The sequence below is a fragment of the Papilio machaon genome, chromosome 26, assembly GCF_912999745.1.
Source record: "Papilio machaon chromosome 26, ilPapMach1.1, whole genome shotgun sequence".
NCBI lineage: Eukaryota > Metazoa > Arthropoda > Insecta > Lepidoptera > Papilionidae > Papilio > Papilio machaon.
Window position 1 is genome coordinate 3,765,881 of NC_060011.1, and position 19,446 is coordinate 3,785,326.

General features: G+C 32.7%; 1 protein-coding gene across 1 annotated transcript; it reads left to right on the forward strand.

Moving 5' to 3' along the window:
• The first annotated feature begins 718 nt into the window (after positions 1-718).
• LOC106715029 (CCAAT/enhancer-binding protein) lies at positions 719-17,708 on the forward strand. Its single transcript, XM_014508220.2, has 2 exons — positions 719-1,702; positions 17,470-17,708. The coding sequence occupies exon 1, from the start codon at positions 782-784 to the stop codon at positions 1,694-1,696; it is 915 nt and encodes a 304-aa protein (XP_014363706.1). The 5' UTR covers positions 719-781; the 3' UTR covers positions 1,697-1,702; positions 17,470-17,708.
• The last annotated feature ends 1,738 nt before the right edge of the window (positions 17,709-19,446 follow it).

Consider the following 19,446-nt stretch of genomic DNA (forward strand, 5'->3'; position numbering starts at 1 on the left):
ATCGCCGATAATCTTAAATTGTGTTTACAAAACAATAGCAGTTTAAAGTTAAATATAAATTCATAAAATATGCATGAAATTTATGAGAAAAACTAGTTTCAATGACCATGACCTTACGACTTATATACAAAACGGGATAAAACTGTGTGACAACTAAACAAGGTCATGTTTCTGAAAAGACAATAACGTTTTTCAAAACTTATATTCGTGTCTCTGTTCTATACACAATTAAATAATTTACATATTGTAAATAAAAAATACGATAAATGTTATAAATTTTTACGAAACAAAAAAATAACATTTCTATAACAAATTCGGAGACGCACCTCAAGAAGAAGAAGAAGAAAATGTATTCTTAAATATTATAATTTCATAATTTTTTTTACAATATAATTTTAAAGTAACAACGTCTTAAAAAAAATTTAATATACAACTTAATTTCTACTTATAACATAAATTCACGAAAGCATTCATAGAAATAAAATTATTCAAAGTTCAAAGAAATTTAAATTTATTATACAAATGAGAATCAACAAATTAACTTCTCATAAACGTCTAATGAATGTAGCAATACGCTAATAGGTTATCGTATCGGCTCCATTAGGACCGGCCACGCCGCGTCCGTCGGTGTGTGCGGGCCTTTATAATAAAAAAAAAACTTTTACCGCGAACTTTCAGCGCGACTTCAGCGCTTCCTTCCGGCAACCTTGCTCGACGCGAGCGCAACATCAGTCTGCGTTCAAACTCCGACGCGTTCGCACGCGCCACGCGAGTGTCGTGCATGTGCATTGTGACGTCCTACCAGTGCGCAGTGGAGAACCGGGCCGGCGCCGCAGGGCCTGCGATCGGCCCGGGCGGTATGGAGTCCCCGCAGATGTACGACGCGGCGGCGGCACCGCCTCCGCCGCCCCAGCCGGACCTTAAGAAGGCTGCAGAAGATAAGAGAACACCCTTCCCGCCCCCGGACCTCGACGAGCTCAATGGCCAGGAGATCAGCCTCGACCTGCAGCACCTCATCGAGGACCAGTTCCGCGGTGAGGAGACAATGGCGCTCTTCCAGGAGATACTTCCTGGAGGGCGCTCGCCCCAGCAGAGACCCTTCGCCAGGACCACACTCGCATACATGCCGCAGCCGGTACATTCCGGTGCATCATACGCGGCGCCGGTGCAGTCCAACTCGCACGAACAGGCACCACCGATCAAAGAGGAACCCCCAGAGCCTCACGACTTCAGAAGATCAGTGACCTGTGCACAGTACACGGGACAGTATAACCCTCAGCCGCCGGTCGGCGTGAGTGGGCCTTACGGGGGTGGTTTCACGCCGTTACCTCCTCTGGGAGCGCCTCTGCTACCTCCCCTGTTGAAGCACAAACCAGCACCACCTCGACGATCATCAGGGAAAGTTATCGACAAAGGCACAGATGAGTACAGGAGAAGGAGGGAGCGCAATAATATAGCAGTGAGGAAGTCCCGCGAAAAAGCCAAAGTACGTTCGAGGGAAGTGGAGGAAAAGGTAAAAACTTTATTGAGGGAAAAAGAGGCTTTGCTAAAGAGGCTCGAGGCGGTGTCCGGAGAGCTGAGCCTCCACAAGCAGATGTATGTGCACCTAATCAATCTGAACCACCCGGAGATTACGGAGCTGTGCCGGTCCATGCTGCAGCTGGGAGCTCCTCACGGGCCGGATCACTCGCTCTGACCATAGGTGAGTGTGTGCGTTGCATTGTCTGTGTGTGCGTGCGGTGTGCATGTGTGCGTGTGTTATGGAAAGTCGTAAATAACGTGTGCTCAAAGGTTTTTGTTTTTATGACATATTATGCAATTTGTTTATTACTTGATCGTCGTGCTCTGGCTACGTTTGTTTGAACGCAAGTCGATTTTCAAGTTCTAAAACTTTGCCGGGTAATTTTTCAGTTTTACTATTAAACTGCTTCTAAAAATACCATGAAACAAATTATTAATATATATTTTTTTCATTTAAAGTGAAGGCAATATAAAAAGTAAAATCCATTTTCTGAACATAAAAAATAAAATTAATAAAATTGTACTAAACTAAACTAACTAAACTTTAAAAACTTAATATTTAAAATACTAAAATTATTAATATTGAAAAATTACAACGAATCAACGCAAAAGCAACTTGTTTGTGACAGTGAAATTTTTAATCTATTTTTAACTATAATAACTTTAATATATAAACATTTATTATATACATTACAGTAAACCTGTGATGTTATATAATAAAGCTCAATTCATTCAAGTAAACAAATATTTATTATATATTATATATAAATCATTAAATAAGAAAATACTTTGATAACTTATGTATCCTATGAAATATATCTACGCTTTATATCCCAAATACGCTTTTGTATTAACTATTTCATTTAATAGTATGTAATATACACAAATTATGTATATTTTTAAAAGTTGAGTTTTAAATACATTACATACAAATAAATACTAGGTTATTAATTTTATGTCTAAAAATAAAACATCAGCTAAAATGATCTGGGTCAGTATCTGTCACTGTTTTGTATTTAACAAAACATTATTTTACTGCACCAAATGTTAACTGATAACATTTAAGGTATTATAAAATTGGATAAAGCGTCTTTATTTCTTGATATATTACGTAAATCTAATCGACTAACAATCTACCCTATAAAATATAAACATGCGTGAAGTTACGTAGTGCATATAATAAATATTTTTCTTCAGCTCACGTGGATGAAAATCACGTGTTACATTTGTTTTTAGAAACGGCTCCTGCGCATAAGACCGTAACTCATTTTTTTCAGCTTTTTGAACTTTATCAAACAAGATCTTTATATTCGTAAAATCAATATTTCAATATCTGGATTAAGCGTGGTTTTTTTATTAGACACATATTGGAAGTTTTATGTCATTTACGTTACTTTAAAATAAATCGCATTTTTTTTTTTGTGTTACGACTATTTGCGTAGGAGGCAATGTTGTAGGTTGTTATTAAGTTGAATTTATTTTAAACATATATTAACTATATTGTTTAAACCACGTGCATACAAGTATAAACTTTTCCAATAGTTACGTATTCAAGATAAAATCAGTTTACCTGATCAAAAGCAATTACGTAATACATAATCGACATTTCCTTTAAGATTAACTTTATATATCCTTCTTATTTGAAAAGTTTTTTAAATTAACCATGAAATTCAAATTAGCCTTCAAAACTTTGGATTAAGATATATTGTTATGTTTTTCGGAGAAAAAATTATAGATTTATTACATCTTAATTAAATATTTAATGTAAATTTGTTCGTATTTTTAATAAAAAATGAACTAGAATTCATTAAGAACGCTAAAAACCGATATATGCGTCCGGCTTTCTATTTTAATGTGTTTTTTATACAAATCAGGATTTTTATACCCAGTAATCATATTTTTTCTATTGATGTTTTCTAAAGGATTATATTTTATAAACTAGATTTATAGGTAGGTATCGGTGATGAAAAATGTAGCCTAAGTTAATATCCTTTCATAACCAGCGGCCGCGCGGCCGCAGGCGAGCTACTTAGGTCCTAAATACACAATCAACGTAAATCTTTGGCGATTTTAGTAACTAACCGACTTACGCAATACAATGTCATAGTGGTTCGTACACACCGTCGTCGACATTTCTACCATCGCTTAAGCCAGTCGATTGCAACTTATTTGTAAAGATCGTCGCGTCGTGAGAAACTTAGCAGCGATTTTAATAGTCGCGGAGCAATTTTCGTAGTCACTATGCCACTACTGACCCAATAGACGACTCGCTTCGGTAATTCAGAGTTGTGTGCTCGAAGCGCGCGCATCTCAGCGATGTCGCGATGTAACTATACAATATTAGTTTTGAAGATTTACGTGTATGAAAAGCCTTAAACCGCACGGGCGATTGCTATGTGAACACTGGCTGGCATATTGAAGCATATGTTTGATATTTCGCGACCGTAGGGCGTTTAAATATGCACTCTTAGTGAAAATTAAAGAAAAGTAAACTTAGGAAAGGTCATCAATAAAATTATCCACATATCCATGTTGCTGAAATATATTCAATTCAATCCATTTTAGTCTTTATCACGTTAGAATAAGCACCAAATCAATAATAGTGTTGATGCGCTTGGAGTCACGTTGTCTTTTATATGTGACCTTATTTTAATGAAGTTAATGTGAACTTTAACCCGTTGTCTTAGAGGTGAACTATTAAATGAACAGTGAAAGCGACGCAATAAATATTAGGCCACACATTTATACTAACTTGGAGAAAGGTTTAATATGACTTTTTAAAACTTAAAAAAAAATTAAAAGCAATTAATTTGGTCTTTAGTATTCTTATTCTCAGACTTCTGGAAGGAAAAATATTCTACCTCAATTCTAGTTATTTGGAATACGTACAAGTCGCACCCTGTCGTGCACTTGTAGGTAGAAATATTAACATTATTAAATTCCTATTTTTTTATTCTAGCAGTCCTTCATTTTATCAGCTCCATTGCTAGACGTAGACCTTTCTCAAAATATAATAATGTTACCACTGCTGAAAATATCCCAAGATTAATTTTTCTCACTCAAAGAACATCCTTTATCCTATGTCGGTATTATAAAAGGAAAGGATGTTTGATCGTTTATTAATTTGCATTAAATAGGCTATGAAACTAGTGAACCGATTTGTAGAATTTTTTCACTGACGCAACACTATCTCTGGAAGGCATAAGCTGTAGTTATTACTAAAGACGCGGACAAAGTCACAGGCAATTGTTAATCTATCTATATATATAAAAGAAAGTCGTGTTAGTTACACTATTTATAACTCAAGAACGGCTGAATCGATTTGACTGAAAATTGGTGGGCAGGTAGCTTAGAACCAGGAAAAGGATATAGGATAATTTTTACCCCGTTTTCTTTTTTTTCCGCGCGGACGGAGTCGCGGGTAAAAGCTAGTAAATAATAAAAAATGAGTGTAGTTTTAGTGAGAGAAAGTTTCACTGCTTAGTTACAATATTAACAATTTAAGTGTGGTCACAAATAAGTATATAAATACAATTGAAAACTTATTATATATAATGAACTATGGTATATATGTTAGGATGCGCTGTACCCTTGACCGTCTGTTGATAATGTACATTATATATATGTACATGATAATATTGTTACATACAAACGCTTATCATTTGAAGTACATAAATTCAGGCGCCATTTATAGAATTTTATGAATGAAATTGTTCAATACATACGACCTTGCGGTTCGACGCTGATTTAATTACACTACATTTTATGTACAAATACATTATTTAATATAATAATTATTAATAAATATAGTACTATAATGTTTGTATAATAGTGGTAAGAGAGTCTTGTGTGAATAATATTAAATGGGTTACTAATTAATATTCGCTTACGGAAGCGCAAACATACCCGCATCCTCGCCACCATACGTTGGAGGAATAGAAGAGTTTAGTAGGCATCACAGAGAGAATCCCACATCACTACCGCGTTCCCCCGGGGCCTGAGTATGCCAAAGCTTTCCCCTTTGAAAAAAGGTACCGTAAGATAAGGTACCCATAATATTATGTATTATGTATAAATCTCATTTAAAATATATTCAATGTGCTAGCTGTGACCCTCGACTCCTTCCGCGGCGTATTAACATTTATTAAGCCTATATTTTCTTTCAGACTATGTTCTAAATCTGTAACAGATTTCATCGGTATGTGTTGAACAGTTGTGGAGATACCTTCTAACAAACATCCATCTATCCATACATCCACAACAATCACATTTATAATTTTAGTAAGATTAAAAATTTAAAGGGCTATCAGATAAGTATGAATATTGTAGGTTATATGCAAAAAAAAAAGAATCGAGAATTCGGTATTCAAATTCGTTTGTGCAAAATGTTGCTATATAACTTTCATTTTCGGATGATAAAATTGCTATGCTAAAATCACCTTTAAATTTTGCTGAATTAGTTCTAAATTTGCGTATCGATGTTAAAATTTTCGCCTCGCTTGCCCTAGTTACCGGTTTCCGAGAGTCCAACTTGTTGATTTTAACTATTTTACCTTTGACGTGTTTATAGAACAATGGTGAAATTTTTTATTTCGTCATAATTACAAAATCGTAGAAATGTTTAAATAATTTTATTATTATTTATTTTTAAACGAAATCCTTATTTGTAATATTAATTTAATAACATTGTTATTAAAGATAATTAAATAGAAAAAAAAATATCTTACGGATTTAAAAAAATACTGAAGAAGCAAAATCAATTCACTAAAAGTCATTAATAAAAATATAAAATTCAATAGTCTTAGCTAACACTAATGCATAATCTCATAGCATCTGTTAAAGGTACTTTTAGTATTTCTAAACATGTGTCTAAAATTCATACTGCCACTAAAAGGGTTAATGACATTGAAGCTTTTAAAAATAAATTATCGACTACCAAGCCTTCATTCAAAGGTTACATTTTTAACGATACAAAATGACATCTTGTTAAAGTAAACTTTTTAAAATGCTTTAAAGTTTTTTATCTACGTAATAGTCAACCTTGAAAGCATCGTCTCCTAAGATAAAATGTTTGAAGAGAAAGTTTTAAGGAATAACGCTTCGGAAAGTGTAACATAAATAAGAAAATAGTTTCGTCTCTGTATTTGAATTTAAAACAAAAAAACTTACATTGTCTCAGTTTACAGATGACAAGGCTTAGCTCTTATACTACGCGTTAGTTTAAGAGCTACACATAAAACAAGACAGGCATTTAAATAGGAAAAGGGGCCTAATTTAGTCATAAGCTATATTATAGCTGTTAAAAGGTTGACAATTTATCAGTAAAAAGTTACCTTTTTTATTTCTTTTTACTTAATAGGTATGGTTTTGAACCTTTGTAACTAGCTGTCCCCCAGAACTTCGTCTGCATGAAGTAGAAACATTAGTAACTTACACGCTGTTCCGTCATCCAGATCCGTTTTGTGGTAATACACATCCCAACTTTCGCATTTATAATATAAGTAAGAGTATAGTCCTAGGAGTTTGGCAGTCAAATAAATCTAAACATAAAGATTATGTATTAGGGACACAAAATCCGCAAGTCGATGAATCAGACCAAATCGTTGTCCGGATGTGTGCGTGGCCCATGCGTATACGCACGTGTGTGTGAGCGAGCCACCAACACACTTTCACTTTTTTTCGTTAATATGCCTTTTGTGTTTTTGGACGGCATTATGCGGGATGCTGGCAACCTTGCCGAATATAGTAACAGTAAAATTTGTTGGAACTTTACGGACTTACTATATTGAACAGTCTAACAATATTAATATATTTCGCATTCAATTGCACAAAATAAATCCATAAAAAGCTTTTATACTTGTTAAGGTGGTAATACTTTTTTTTAATTTATTTATGATATTCGATTAAAATCAAGCCATTTCATTCAGACTACATATATTGTATGTGATCATTATTAACCAAACTAATAAGTAAATAACTGCGTCTATTACGTGCACAAGAAACTCATCTGGCAAGTTGTAAGCGCTGCCGAGTGGCGTGTCGCAATCACTATGTGTGTCAACAAATCGACATGTCTGTGACAATCGACTGTCGTTCACTTGTGTGGTACAAATAACATTGTCAAGTAGTGTACGAATCGTTGTTAAAATTGTCCTTCTTAATTTTAAATTCATAAATTAAATTCCAAATTGTGTTTAAATATTATTTTCCATGAAATTGATCACGGTAAAGGAAAAGCAATTATTGAAATTTATAGTTAAATGCAATGGTAGTATACTTTGATGAAATATTTATTAAGAATGATTTTTAGTCGTATTTAATAATGAATCACATAAGTATGTCATTAGATTTAATATCGTGTCATCGCTATGTTAGTTAATAATTAATAATAATATTAATTAATTTAAACATGTACTTAATTATCAGTAGAACTAGTATTAATCAGACTGTTTTTTTTTAATGAGTTGCGGAAACAATACCAAATGTCTCATTACATTATCCTTAGTTGATTACCATTATAATACTGCTAAATAATAATTATGAAAATTATTAAATAAAAAATGAATATAAATTATTATTATAAATTAATAGCGTATAATTGTATAACGCGGTCCCCAAAGGCGCAGGAGCAAGCGGCCGTGTTGGAAAGTTTTTGTAACGTCCGGGGAAATCGGTGCCGGGTCTTGTGTAACATCATATTAAGGTAGGCTGCGAGACCTTTTTAACCTCCTTATAGCTCACATACGGGACCTCCACTGTTTCACCTAAAATCAATAACTTGAAAATTAAAAGACGTTTAGCTTACATTATTAACGAAATTATTTGACATAACTCAAAAAGACCCTAATTATTTCATTCAGAGTTGTTGAGTATTCACTGAGACCCTTAGTAAGACTTCTTATTGAGGGGTCTTCCTTAGTGAGCAATTAAAGTTTCTGATTGTGACATTCAATGAATCAAGGGTACCGCAATTTAGATGTAACAGTTCGAAATGGTCTCAAACTTTACGTTATGCTTTGAATAAAAAACATAAAAAAATCCTTTTGTAATATTAACTTAAATTAAACTAGTGTATAGTTCTATTTAAAAATCTTGGCGGCCCAAGGACTTCGGTGCACTGCGCAGTCCCCTAGTCCCGCATTTCGTTACGTCTAAATTTGTGTTATGCGCTGTGATTCGCGAAATTAAAAGCCGCCAACATAACTGAAATTTACTATACTAATAACGTTGCAGACTATCGTTCTAAGTAATTGTGTCTATAACAGGGATGGGTTGTCCGTTTCTGCGTCAACGAAACGTAACGTTTATATTGCTTTTCTTAACAAGTCGAAAAACTATTTGACAAACAACTAGTTAATTATACTTTCTATATTCAAAACCCGAAGACTGGCGGAGAAAATACGACTTCAACTAGTTTAATGACAAACGGTCAAAGGTTGAAACATGGAAAGGTTATCAACGGTTTATTCAACTACTTCGTTGAATCAACGCCCATCACTAGTCTATAAGACCTCGGTATCACACGCAGCAAAATGTACGTACTGTTTAATCTTTAATTTAAATTTTCATATCTCTTTATAACATAAATTCATAAACTTTAAGAAATTAATTATTATTACTTGACACCTGATTTGATGCTCTCAATCCCCTAACAAGCTTCAACCCAAATGAGTTTATTTGATAGTGATTTTAAATTAAATTGTGTGCTAATAAATAACGGCAGTTGGGCGATAAAATTACAGGAAGACTGATATAAAATGTTTCTAGTAGTTAGTTGTAATTATTTATTTATATTAATAGTCTTTGTTACGTCGTAATAAAGACTTAATTTGTATTAGAGGTGAAAAAGGTATTATTAAGTGTTATTAATTACAGATTATAAAAATAAATTGTAAGTTAATTTACTTAATAAATGTGCGTGTAGAAGAGTGCATTAGTTGTCTTACAAATAATACTGGCAAAGAAAAAGTACCACAAAATTGTAAACAATTGCAGTACGAAATTACAGATAAAATATCTATTATTTAAGGTTAACAATATAGTTAATGAGAGAAACATATAAATAAAACCATTTTATATCGAGCGTCTCTGTTTCGAAACAGCAATGCTAATCGTTCGTCTCTTTCGGGTAACGAAAATGCCTCTACGTGACTCTTAGAATTGAGTCACAATTTTAATCTAGCAGCGAATTAAGAAGCTTTAATTTAACACAAAGTTCACATAAAATAATTTAGAATATATAATATAATAAATAAATACACTTCCAAGTTATGACTTTATCTTTTAACTGATTATAAATTAGTATTATATAGAAAGAGGGAGTTGTAACAAATCTCACGCCCACGTTCAAGTGGAATACTAGATACTAGTGGGTAGATTTGAACTTTGGTATATAATACATTTATTCGTATCATAATCCGTGTCAAAGCGTACAATACGTTTCGAATAATTATGTGCACTCTGCGATGTACTGTGACGTCATACATATCAAAGCAAAAATATTTTATGTTACTATTTAGTTAAGTAGATATTTTGTTAATGTTAATAGAATAAATAAATGACATTTGAGTAAATACTTTTTTGTTAAAACTCTTGCAAACTTAGAATGGCACATACTTATTTGAAATTAGCTGTCGCTCGCGACTCGGTCCGCGCGGGTTTATAAAAAACTTTAAAAGTAACCTATGTGTTCTTCCAGACTATTTTCTACATTTGTGCCAAATTTCAGCGAGATCCGTTGAGCCGGTTCTGGAGTAACCTTGATTCATCCATCCATTTAAACTTTTGCTGAAATTTGGCATAGATGTAGTATATAGTTTGGAAGAACACATAGGCATTAAGTTTTTTTTTATCCCGCGCGCAATATATCAAAAATTTGTTCGCTTTATTTTCAATTAGAAATAGATAAAAGACCGTATTTGATACAGGGTGAATGCGAATTTGTCTAATTAGATCATTATTCTAATCACCCTATAAAGTAAACAGATTGCGTTATGAGACCCCGTCATGGTCCACGTGACATCCCGCGCCCTGTACAACGTGACTTCTTGCTAAGTTTTTAAGCTTTTCCCTCACATTTCTCTAGAAGTTTCTATTGGTTAATGTTTTACGTTAAAGGTCAAATTTTTTCACTGTACGCAATTACTCATGACTTCGTTTGTATTACATAATTTCTTTTAATAATATTAAATATGACACACAATCAGCTTAGTTTAAAAAAATAATATCGGACCGAGGTATATTAATATTAATAATAGAAACTGAAGACCTTTTTTAACTAACTTAAAAGTCACAAGTTTTTTTTTAATAATAAAAGGAGAAAAAGAGCAGATGGCCAAATGATTTCGCCAAAATAGCGAAGTGATCTGCAATAAGTTCTAGATGTTATAGTTATATTTGCAGATGCGTTCTCTATCTTTAATGGACAGAGGAGGGGACAACGCTAATTTTCACAGATGTCCATGATCACCTCTTAGTACCCGCAGCATGTTTATTCCCTCATCTTAAGAAAAAAGGATATTTTCCTTTCCAAGCCTTTTCTTATAATAAAATAGTGGATTCGGTATAAAAACTAAAATCCATATCTCTTTCGTATCTAAAGGTTGCACTTGGTTTTTATCTCGGAAAAAAAATTTATGATTTTATTTGACGTATAAGAGAAACCAAAATTGGCTAGTCAAGTCTTAACCAACGTTATTTGTATATCTATAATATTGTACGTATTAAAAAGGGGTTTAACGCAGGGGAAAAAATCCGCCGCCATTTCGAAATAACAAAAGCGTGGAAATAAATTCACGTTCCTAGAGATTCTTTTCGAATGATTGCTTCTTAAACTTTGTACAAGCGTTGTTAAAGTTTGCGAAGTTTGTAGTTTGAACTGAGTTTTAGGGGCACGTTTCGTGAGACAGGGTGTAGGCACGTGGACATAGATGTCAGCATACTGTTTATAAAGCAAGCTTCTATATACTTTAGGATTGCTGTACACAGATAGCTTCAAACAGCTGTCCGCTGTCAGCTAGTCGACGTGCAAACTGCAGTCTATTTACAGTGATGTTAACTGATATTGCCCGTTTGATGATTCTGCAACTACTACTGAATGCTTGAGATTGTACATGTGCGGCTGCCCTTATTGTATTATTTTAGGGAAAGGTTACACCAAAGACACTATTCAATTAATTAAGTCCTCCAATTCAAACCCTTCACCATAAACAATTACATATTAAAGAATATAAAGAAAGATTTAATTATTATTTGTGTGTGATTTTTAGTGTAATTTCGCGGATGGGTTTATATGTAGACTGCAAGTCTTGACAAATTTAGAAATGTGTGTCTTTCTATTTTGTTTACCGAAATGTTATTACATGATTTGGAATTAAGTCAGTCGGGTATCTTAGCCTTAGCCTATAAAATGCTTGCTTGCAGCAGCTACCTACTCTTCAAAGTCCCGTCGAAATTGGCCCTGCAGTTGACACTACCCGGAACAAACGCAAATTTGCGGACAGACTGTGTCAAATACATCATGTATACGAAATATGATTTTATTTCGACACTAGCTGTCGCCGTTGACTCCGTCCGCGCGAGATCAAAATCTTAACTAGTAGCCTATGTGTTCTTCCCGAATATGTTCAACATCAATGCCAAATTTAAACGAGATCCGTTGAGCCTTTTTGGAGATACCTTCCAACAAACATCCAGCCATCCATCTAAACATTCGTATTTATAAAATTAGTAAGATATTAATGGATCCAAGATTAGCTAGCTAGAGTAGACTACTTCTATAGAATATCGACAACATAACAACTATAAAAATGTCACAGTTGTCTCCCTATCCATTATCACAGCCATAGTATTTTTAGGTCATACATTGACACCGCTGACACACTTCCTTATCGGACGGACAAACAAACAAACGTATCTGATACGCGATGGATATTGAGACGATTGTATCCGAGTACTGTGACATATATTTATATGACAAGTTACTCTAAGAAGACATGAAATGTATCACGCGCCAAATGTTTTTGATCTCTGTATATCACGCGTGGTTACGGACGTGAGTGCATACGTTTTCGGGTGTTTCCCATTGGGCTGATCGACCTACACATCAATTGACTCAATGATTTTTTTTTCCCACTGTGCCTGTGTAAATCGAAATATTGTTAGGTCGGAGTCTAAACGTTATTAATAGTGCAATGCTCACTTGAATGTTGCACTATTAATAGTATTAACTATTCAAATATTATTAAGATTTATGAGTCACATGTATAAATATTTATAAGGTGATTAAGCCGAGTTAAATGATAATTTTGACAACCCACGTGTAGGTGATACTTGTATTACAATCCTAGATTAAGGTTTTATTTATAGTTTAAGCTATAGACCAGTGTTCAGACGATAGTCTTCCATTCGGGGTGTTCAAGCCGAGTTCTTGCCTATAAAGCGTTGAAATCACTACATATTTTGGATTATTCTTAATTTTTGCCCGTGACTTTGTCCACGCGGTATTAAAAAACCTTAGTACCTAAGTAGCCTAAGAATTCTTCCATTTTCTACATCTGAGTCAAATTTCATGGATATTCGTTAAGCCGTTTTGCAGATATGTAGTAACAAACATCCATACAAAATTATTAGTATAATTATTTTATTTTCGAATTAAAAATTTGTATTAAATTAAATTAACAATTGTGTTTTAATTATGTATTTTTTTGAAGTAAGCTTGCGTTTCCACTTGTACAAACATTTATATTTCCATCTAAACATTGTCTCTGAGATGCTGAATGCAATATTTTTTTTAATGGATGATACGAGATACAGTGAAAATCCCACTGAAACGTGATTCATAATTTTTATCTTCTGTATGTTTTTTTATCTATAAGTGCGACATTTTTCCGTTTATCTTGTTTTCATTACACGCAACAAATAAAATGTAAAAAACAAGTATTAGACTTTGTATTAAGTACAATAATTATATTAAATATAATTTAGTTAGAATAATTATAATATTCTACCAACGCTGGAACAACCACACATATCATGAGTAAATTTTTATTCTATAACTACCTGTTAATCTCAACTTCGCCCGCATGAAATTAAAAAAAATGCCTATGTTACTCCCGCTTCCATAAACTACTTTTCGTTAAAAGTGCCGTCAAAATCGGTCCACAAGTTTCGGAGATTATCCCGAACAAACGCGTACTTGCGGGTAGGAAATTGGTTTTATTGCTAATGAACGACTAAGGGGTATCAAGTCATTAAGTCAAGTAAGTAAACATAATTAATAGGAAATATAAAAAAAAATTAAAAATATATACAGACACTTCAATATAATTTATCTATATATGTATATTTTAATCTCACGTACTCGTTAGTCAACTAACTGCTGCACTCAGTCGGTAATTGGTCATCTAAAAAATATACACTAAGGGCTTCCCTTAGAGACCAATTGGCGAATTCAGATGCAGACAGTAACTCTCGATCTATTCCCAAGTTTTTGATTTTTTTAGTCTTTCATCTAATTGGCCATAATTTGTAGAAATATTTTTTCAATCTAACAATTGACGATAAAAACGTACAGGCTGTTTTTTTTATTTTTTAATAAGTTCGCTTTTTGATCCGGTAAACGTCATTGCAAAAAGCTTTGATTGCAGTGTTCCTTCGTTTTCAAAATAAAGTTGGAAATGAGTGAACATTTTTATACTTTCAGTAATTCCCTATAGATAAGTTGAATTCCACCACGCGTACTTTGATTTCAATTTGATTGACTTTTGTGATGAAAAAACGTGTAAGCATGTGTAATTCATATCATACATGAGTAAAGACACGTCCGCACGTCACGCTGAGCGGATGTTGAATGACAAACAACGCTAGCTGCGTTCGCCGGCGCACTTTCACTGTTCGCGTGTGTGCGTCGTATGTGGGTGTGGCTATTTTTTTTAATCTGGCCCAAATTTAGGACTCTGTTACGTCACCGCACTTGCATTGGTAGCATCACGGAATGACACGATGAAAATTTTTTTTTTATCTATGCAATGCATTTGTTTTTGAAAGATGAAATTGTAATTTTTAGGTTAGGTTTTCTTTTTATTTATTTTTTATTTTTTAGATGAAACATTTTTATTATGTATAAGTTTTAATGGTTATGCAAGTATGTTTAATTTTATTTTGTTTAAACAATTCATTTTCAATTTTCAAGCGTGCCTACCTATATTTTAAACTTCCCTATTATAATTAACTAATGTAAAACATCTTACTTTACTCACCCTGTATTTAAAAAAAACTGTTCTAATCTAGTTTAAATTTAGCTGTAAATCTGTCGTTATTGCCTTACCAATTCATCATATTCATAGTTAAGTCAATAGTAAAAAAAAAAACAATTTTATATTGTAATTATTTTATTAGATGGTGTAATGCGGATCATAGAGAGTGGATTGTACCAAAGTAGTGTCGTTATCAAACCATTTCCCGGCGTACTTCTAAGCTATGGCTGAGTGCATTGCCATGCGTTTCGGGTGCTCCAGGGTGCATTGACCCTTACTCTGTGATTTTTTTATGACTACACCCGTTTGACTTGTGATGTTTATGTGTGGGTATGTTTGTATGTGTGTGTAGCGTCTATTAAAGTTAATTGTAACTCTTCATGTTTGTTATCTGATTGTTTTCGATGAATGCAAGTTTGTTTTGAACGTTTTATTTTATATTCACTATGTAATTACGCTGGTTTTTTTATATTTTTTGTAACATTATGGAACATGTTTCCAACCCGACATAAGTTAGGGTCCTTTTAGAAAGAAACGTACGACTTTTTAAGCTAGTCACAACTAGTTAAACACTTCTGTTACACATGTTGTTGCGATTGTCCAGGGCGTTGATGATGAAAAGCTTCCAATCCAGGTATAATTAAAGATCAATTAGCCAAAACCAATCCAAAGACGCCTAAAAAAAGGATAGACCTTGATATGAGTACCTAATATTACGAAATCATCGTTCGTTAATCAAGGGTAGAAAAAAGTTAACAATGCCGAGTTATTTAACAAAGTTACAAATCTTAATGTAACAATTCAATGAGGTACTTTATCTTTTAATTTGTACCTACTTGGAAGGTTTGTTTAAAAATTGCGATTCTTTAACCTTTAATAACTTTTTGCAAGTTCAAAGTTGGTTAAAAGTTCGGTTAACTGTGTAATAACAGCTCTATAGAGGCGAACTACGAAATCCTACGGTTTTTTTAAGTTTTTTTTTTAATTAAAACATATGACAATGTGTCATTGGCCAGTAATCTTAATTATCAATTATAAAAACTTATTGCTATCAAATGTGTACTTCTAAATGTGAGCTTTTATGATCGAATCTTAATCCTACCATATCCTACCGTTTATTACCATTGCATAAGTAATGACGATTGAATCACTTTCCTTTTAAACTTAACCGGATTTGTACATCCGTTCAAAACACATCCTGTCTCCGAAATAAAAATCCCAGATTATTGCAACATAATTAAAAAAACGCAATCGAAGGCGGCGTGCGAACGCGGCCCGATTAACTCCAATGTTGCCATTTCACACGTTCCACTTTCTACCAACATTCAATTTTACCCGCCAAAAATTATTATAAAAAAAATAATGTGACGTAACACCCTCAGTGGGACATTAGGTCTGTGGAACTGTTATGTAACACGAATTCGGTGTTATGTAATGTTGGTCTGTGAAAGTCGGTCGTCGGGCTTCCGCGGGTCTGACGTAACTTGTCTTAAGTGTACTGACATAGTTCCTCGGACCGACATTTTTGCCTCGTTGGGAGCTATTGAAATTGCGGTATTTAAATAATAACACCACCTGTCTTCAGGTTTAATACTGGCAACTTTATGCGGGCTTGCACTCAGTTGACTATAAATTTTTGTGCAACCGGAAATGGAGCCATTGATGGAGCCTACGTAAAAAAAAATTCAGCTTAAGAAAACTAACTATAATGTTAATTCTATAAAATACTAGCTGTCGCCCGCGACTCCGTCCGCGCGCAGTTAAAAAAAAAAGAAAAAAAAATTAAAAATAGATGTTCACCGATTCTCAGACCTACTGAATATGCTTACAAAATTTCATGAGAATCGGTCAAGCAGTTTCGGAGGAGTACGGTGACGAAAACTGTGACACGAGAATTTTACATATTAGATAACGTCTTTTTTCGTTTAAGTCTTAACTTAAAACTTTAAGTTACGTAGCTTTTTGCAGTTAAACTCTTGCATAAAAACATTGTTTTTCAATTTTTTATAGTGTTTCAGCACCTTATACCTATAGTTACTATTCTCCTCGAAAATGTCAAATTGAATCCATTATCACACGAGGAGACACACATTTTTTGTAATTAATTCTTCACATTAGATGATCATCTATTCTATTTGTTATCTAACACGTAGAATGGAACGTAAACAGAAGTAGAACAGTTATAAATTAACAGTTATGATGCGGCCTTGACCAAACATACGAAACATGGAAACCTCGTTTCTCTGATTCTGATGTAACGCACTCATGTAATAGATCGGAGAATGTCGATACATCGATGTTGATTATATTCGAACATCGATTCGAAAATCGATGCCAATCGATGTTTCAATCACGTGATAGTTTGGAAAAAAGGTCGTCTTGAGGCTATTTAAAATTCTAATCTGAGAATACACACATATTAATTATTTATAAAATGTGCATGATGTCGTAATAAACGTATAGCGTAATTTTTTTGATGTCTTCTATCTTTGTAATCGTGGGTTTCTGAGACCGAAATCTCTGTAAAAACATATCGTCATCCCTGTCATTATCCATGACAAAACAACGATGTCTTAAACAGAGATTTAGTCTTTGAAAACCGCGTTAAAACCATTATTAAAGTTAAAAAATGATAATTACATGTTCAATATATACGATTCAATTTTTAATGTTTTTTTTTCTTTTGTTACAGATCGAGAAAACAAGTTATTGGTGAATGAACTCCGTGTGATATCGTGCATTAGACTTAATTAATTGACGCCTTTAAATAAGCCTAGTTAGCGAAATTACTTTGTGATTTATACCGTTTACTTTTATACAAATATACATGGATATTTTTAGGTTATATTTTTTCGATAGATGTCAATCTTGAACATGAATTTATGCCACAATGATGTGATCTCAAAAGTGGTGGCCGAATTTATTGTTCAAGAGATATTTGAATAATAAAATATACATACGTATTGACTTACTTATGTCCACAGTTTATTCCTTAGAAAAGTTCTTAATCAAATGCAACAGTTTACTAAAAAAAAAACATGGCGTAAAGAACTGAATTAGTTTTTATTTTCACCTAATTTTATCACTGCCAGCCAACTACATTTTTTTTTATTTGTAAGTCCATATTACAAAAATGTTTGACTGATTTTTTTAGTCTAAAAGCATGGTGCGTATACAAAATGTTCGAGAGTGCTTTAAAAATTACATTGATGCTCATTTTTTGAGGAAAAATTACATACAGAGTATATAACAATATTTTGACTGACATTTACTGAGACAATAAAAATGTTAAATTTTTTAACAATATTCGATGAAAATTAAATAAAAATATTTTTAATACTTCTTAAAACGACTAAGGTATTGTTGTATTGTATAATATATAATAGATGTAAGTTTTTTTTAATGTAATATGATGTAAATTGGTTGTATATAATTTTGGTTCGTTTAATTATAAGTTTATAAATTGGCTTTCATTTTCTACTTAATCTTTCTTTTTTTTTAATTTTCTAAAAAAAATTTTAATCAGAAAAAGTAAAGGAAAAATATTTTGAATTACATTTTTTTTATATTTACGAAAGGTTGTTATTATTTTGTTTATAGAAGATTGGAAAATGGGTTTATTGAAAATATTTTTTGCGTACCTTTTCTGTTTTTAATTTTTTTTTGTTTCTTTTTTTTCCTGTAATTTAAAAATGTGTGTATATATTAAGGGTTTTACGCTAAGCGATTAGTAACAGCTATGGGATATTATTATGAAATAATAATGATTATTTTTTTTTGTTGAATTCTAAAATGTTTATTCCTTAAATGTACCTTTATGATTCTTGTTAGATTTTTCTTTTTTTGTATAATTAACAATATTTATGTAAGTTAATAAATGTCTAAGATATAATCAGGTTTTTTGTGCTCTACTATACGGAAGTACAATTGCTAAAAAAAAAGAAAAAATGTATTTTTTTTTGAACATTTTAAATAAGATTTATATGACAATTACTACAGCAGCTTGATATAAATTGATGGGATAAATTGGGAACGAAATTGGTAACTAATAGACAATATGGTGTTATTTTTTTTAATGTGTGACAAATAAGTCAAAAAGAATTTTTTTATTTTGACACTTATCATTCAGTCCGGAAAGAGGTTATTAAGAAATTAACAAAGTCATATCAATAGCAGTTTTTTTTTTCCTATTAATAGAAATAACATAAGAGTATGTTTAATGTTTAAAGGTTTACAATAACCATAAGAAAACGGGTTCCGAAACATATAGTTACCATATAAATCCTATATAGTGATTTCTACATACCAATAAAAAAAACTTTAAAGGTGTCAAGGGACACCCGGATGGAACGAAGTTCCTTTCGATTAATTAGTGAAGGAACCAATGTTTATTCTATGAATAAAAAACTTAAGTCTTCACAAGAAGTACATTTTATTTCTATGAATTTTCGTTATATATTGTCACGTCGTTGCCATGGTGAAGTAGCGCTCATTCGTCGTTAACATACTTACTATAGCAAAAAGTGTCGTGACAAATTTTCGTAAGAATTTTTTCCGTCTAGCCCCCTTTCACAACGCGCGATAAGGAACTTCGTTCCAAAAATCTATGAATAGATATTGTTATCTATGTTTTTTTCGAAGAGAATGCAAGGGATGGTTATATTTTTTT

Coding starts and splice junctions, on each gene's coding strand:
- LOC106715029 (XM_014508220.2), top strand. CDS start 782: ATGTGCATTGTGACGTCCTACCAGTGCGCAGTGGAGAACCGGGCCGGC.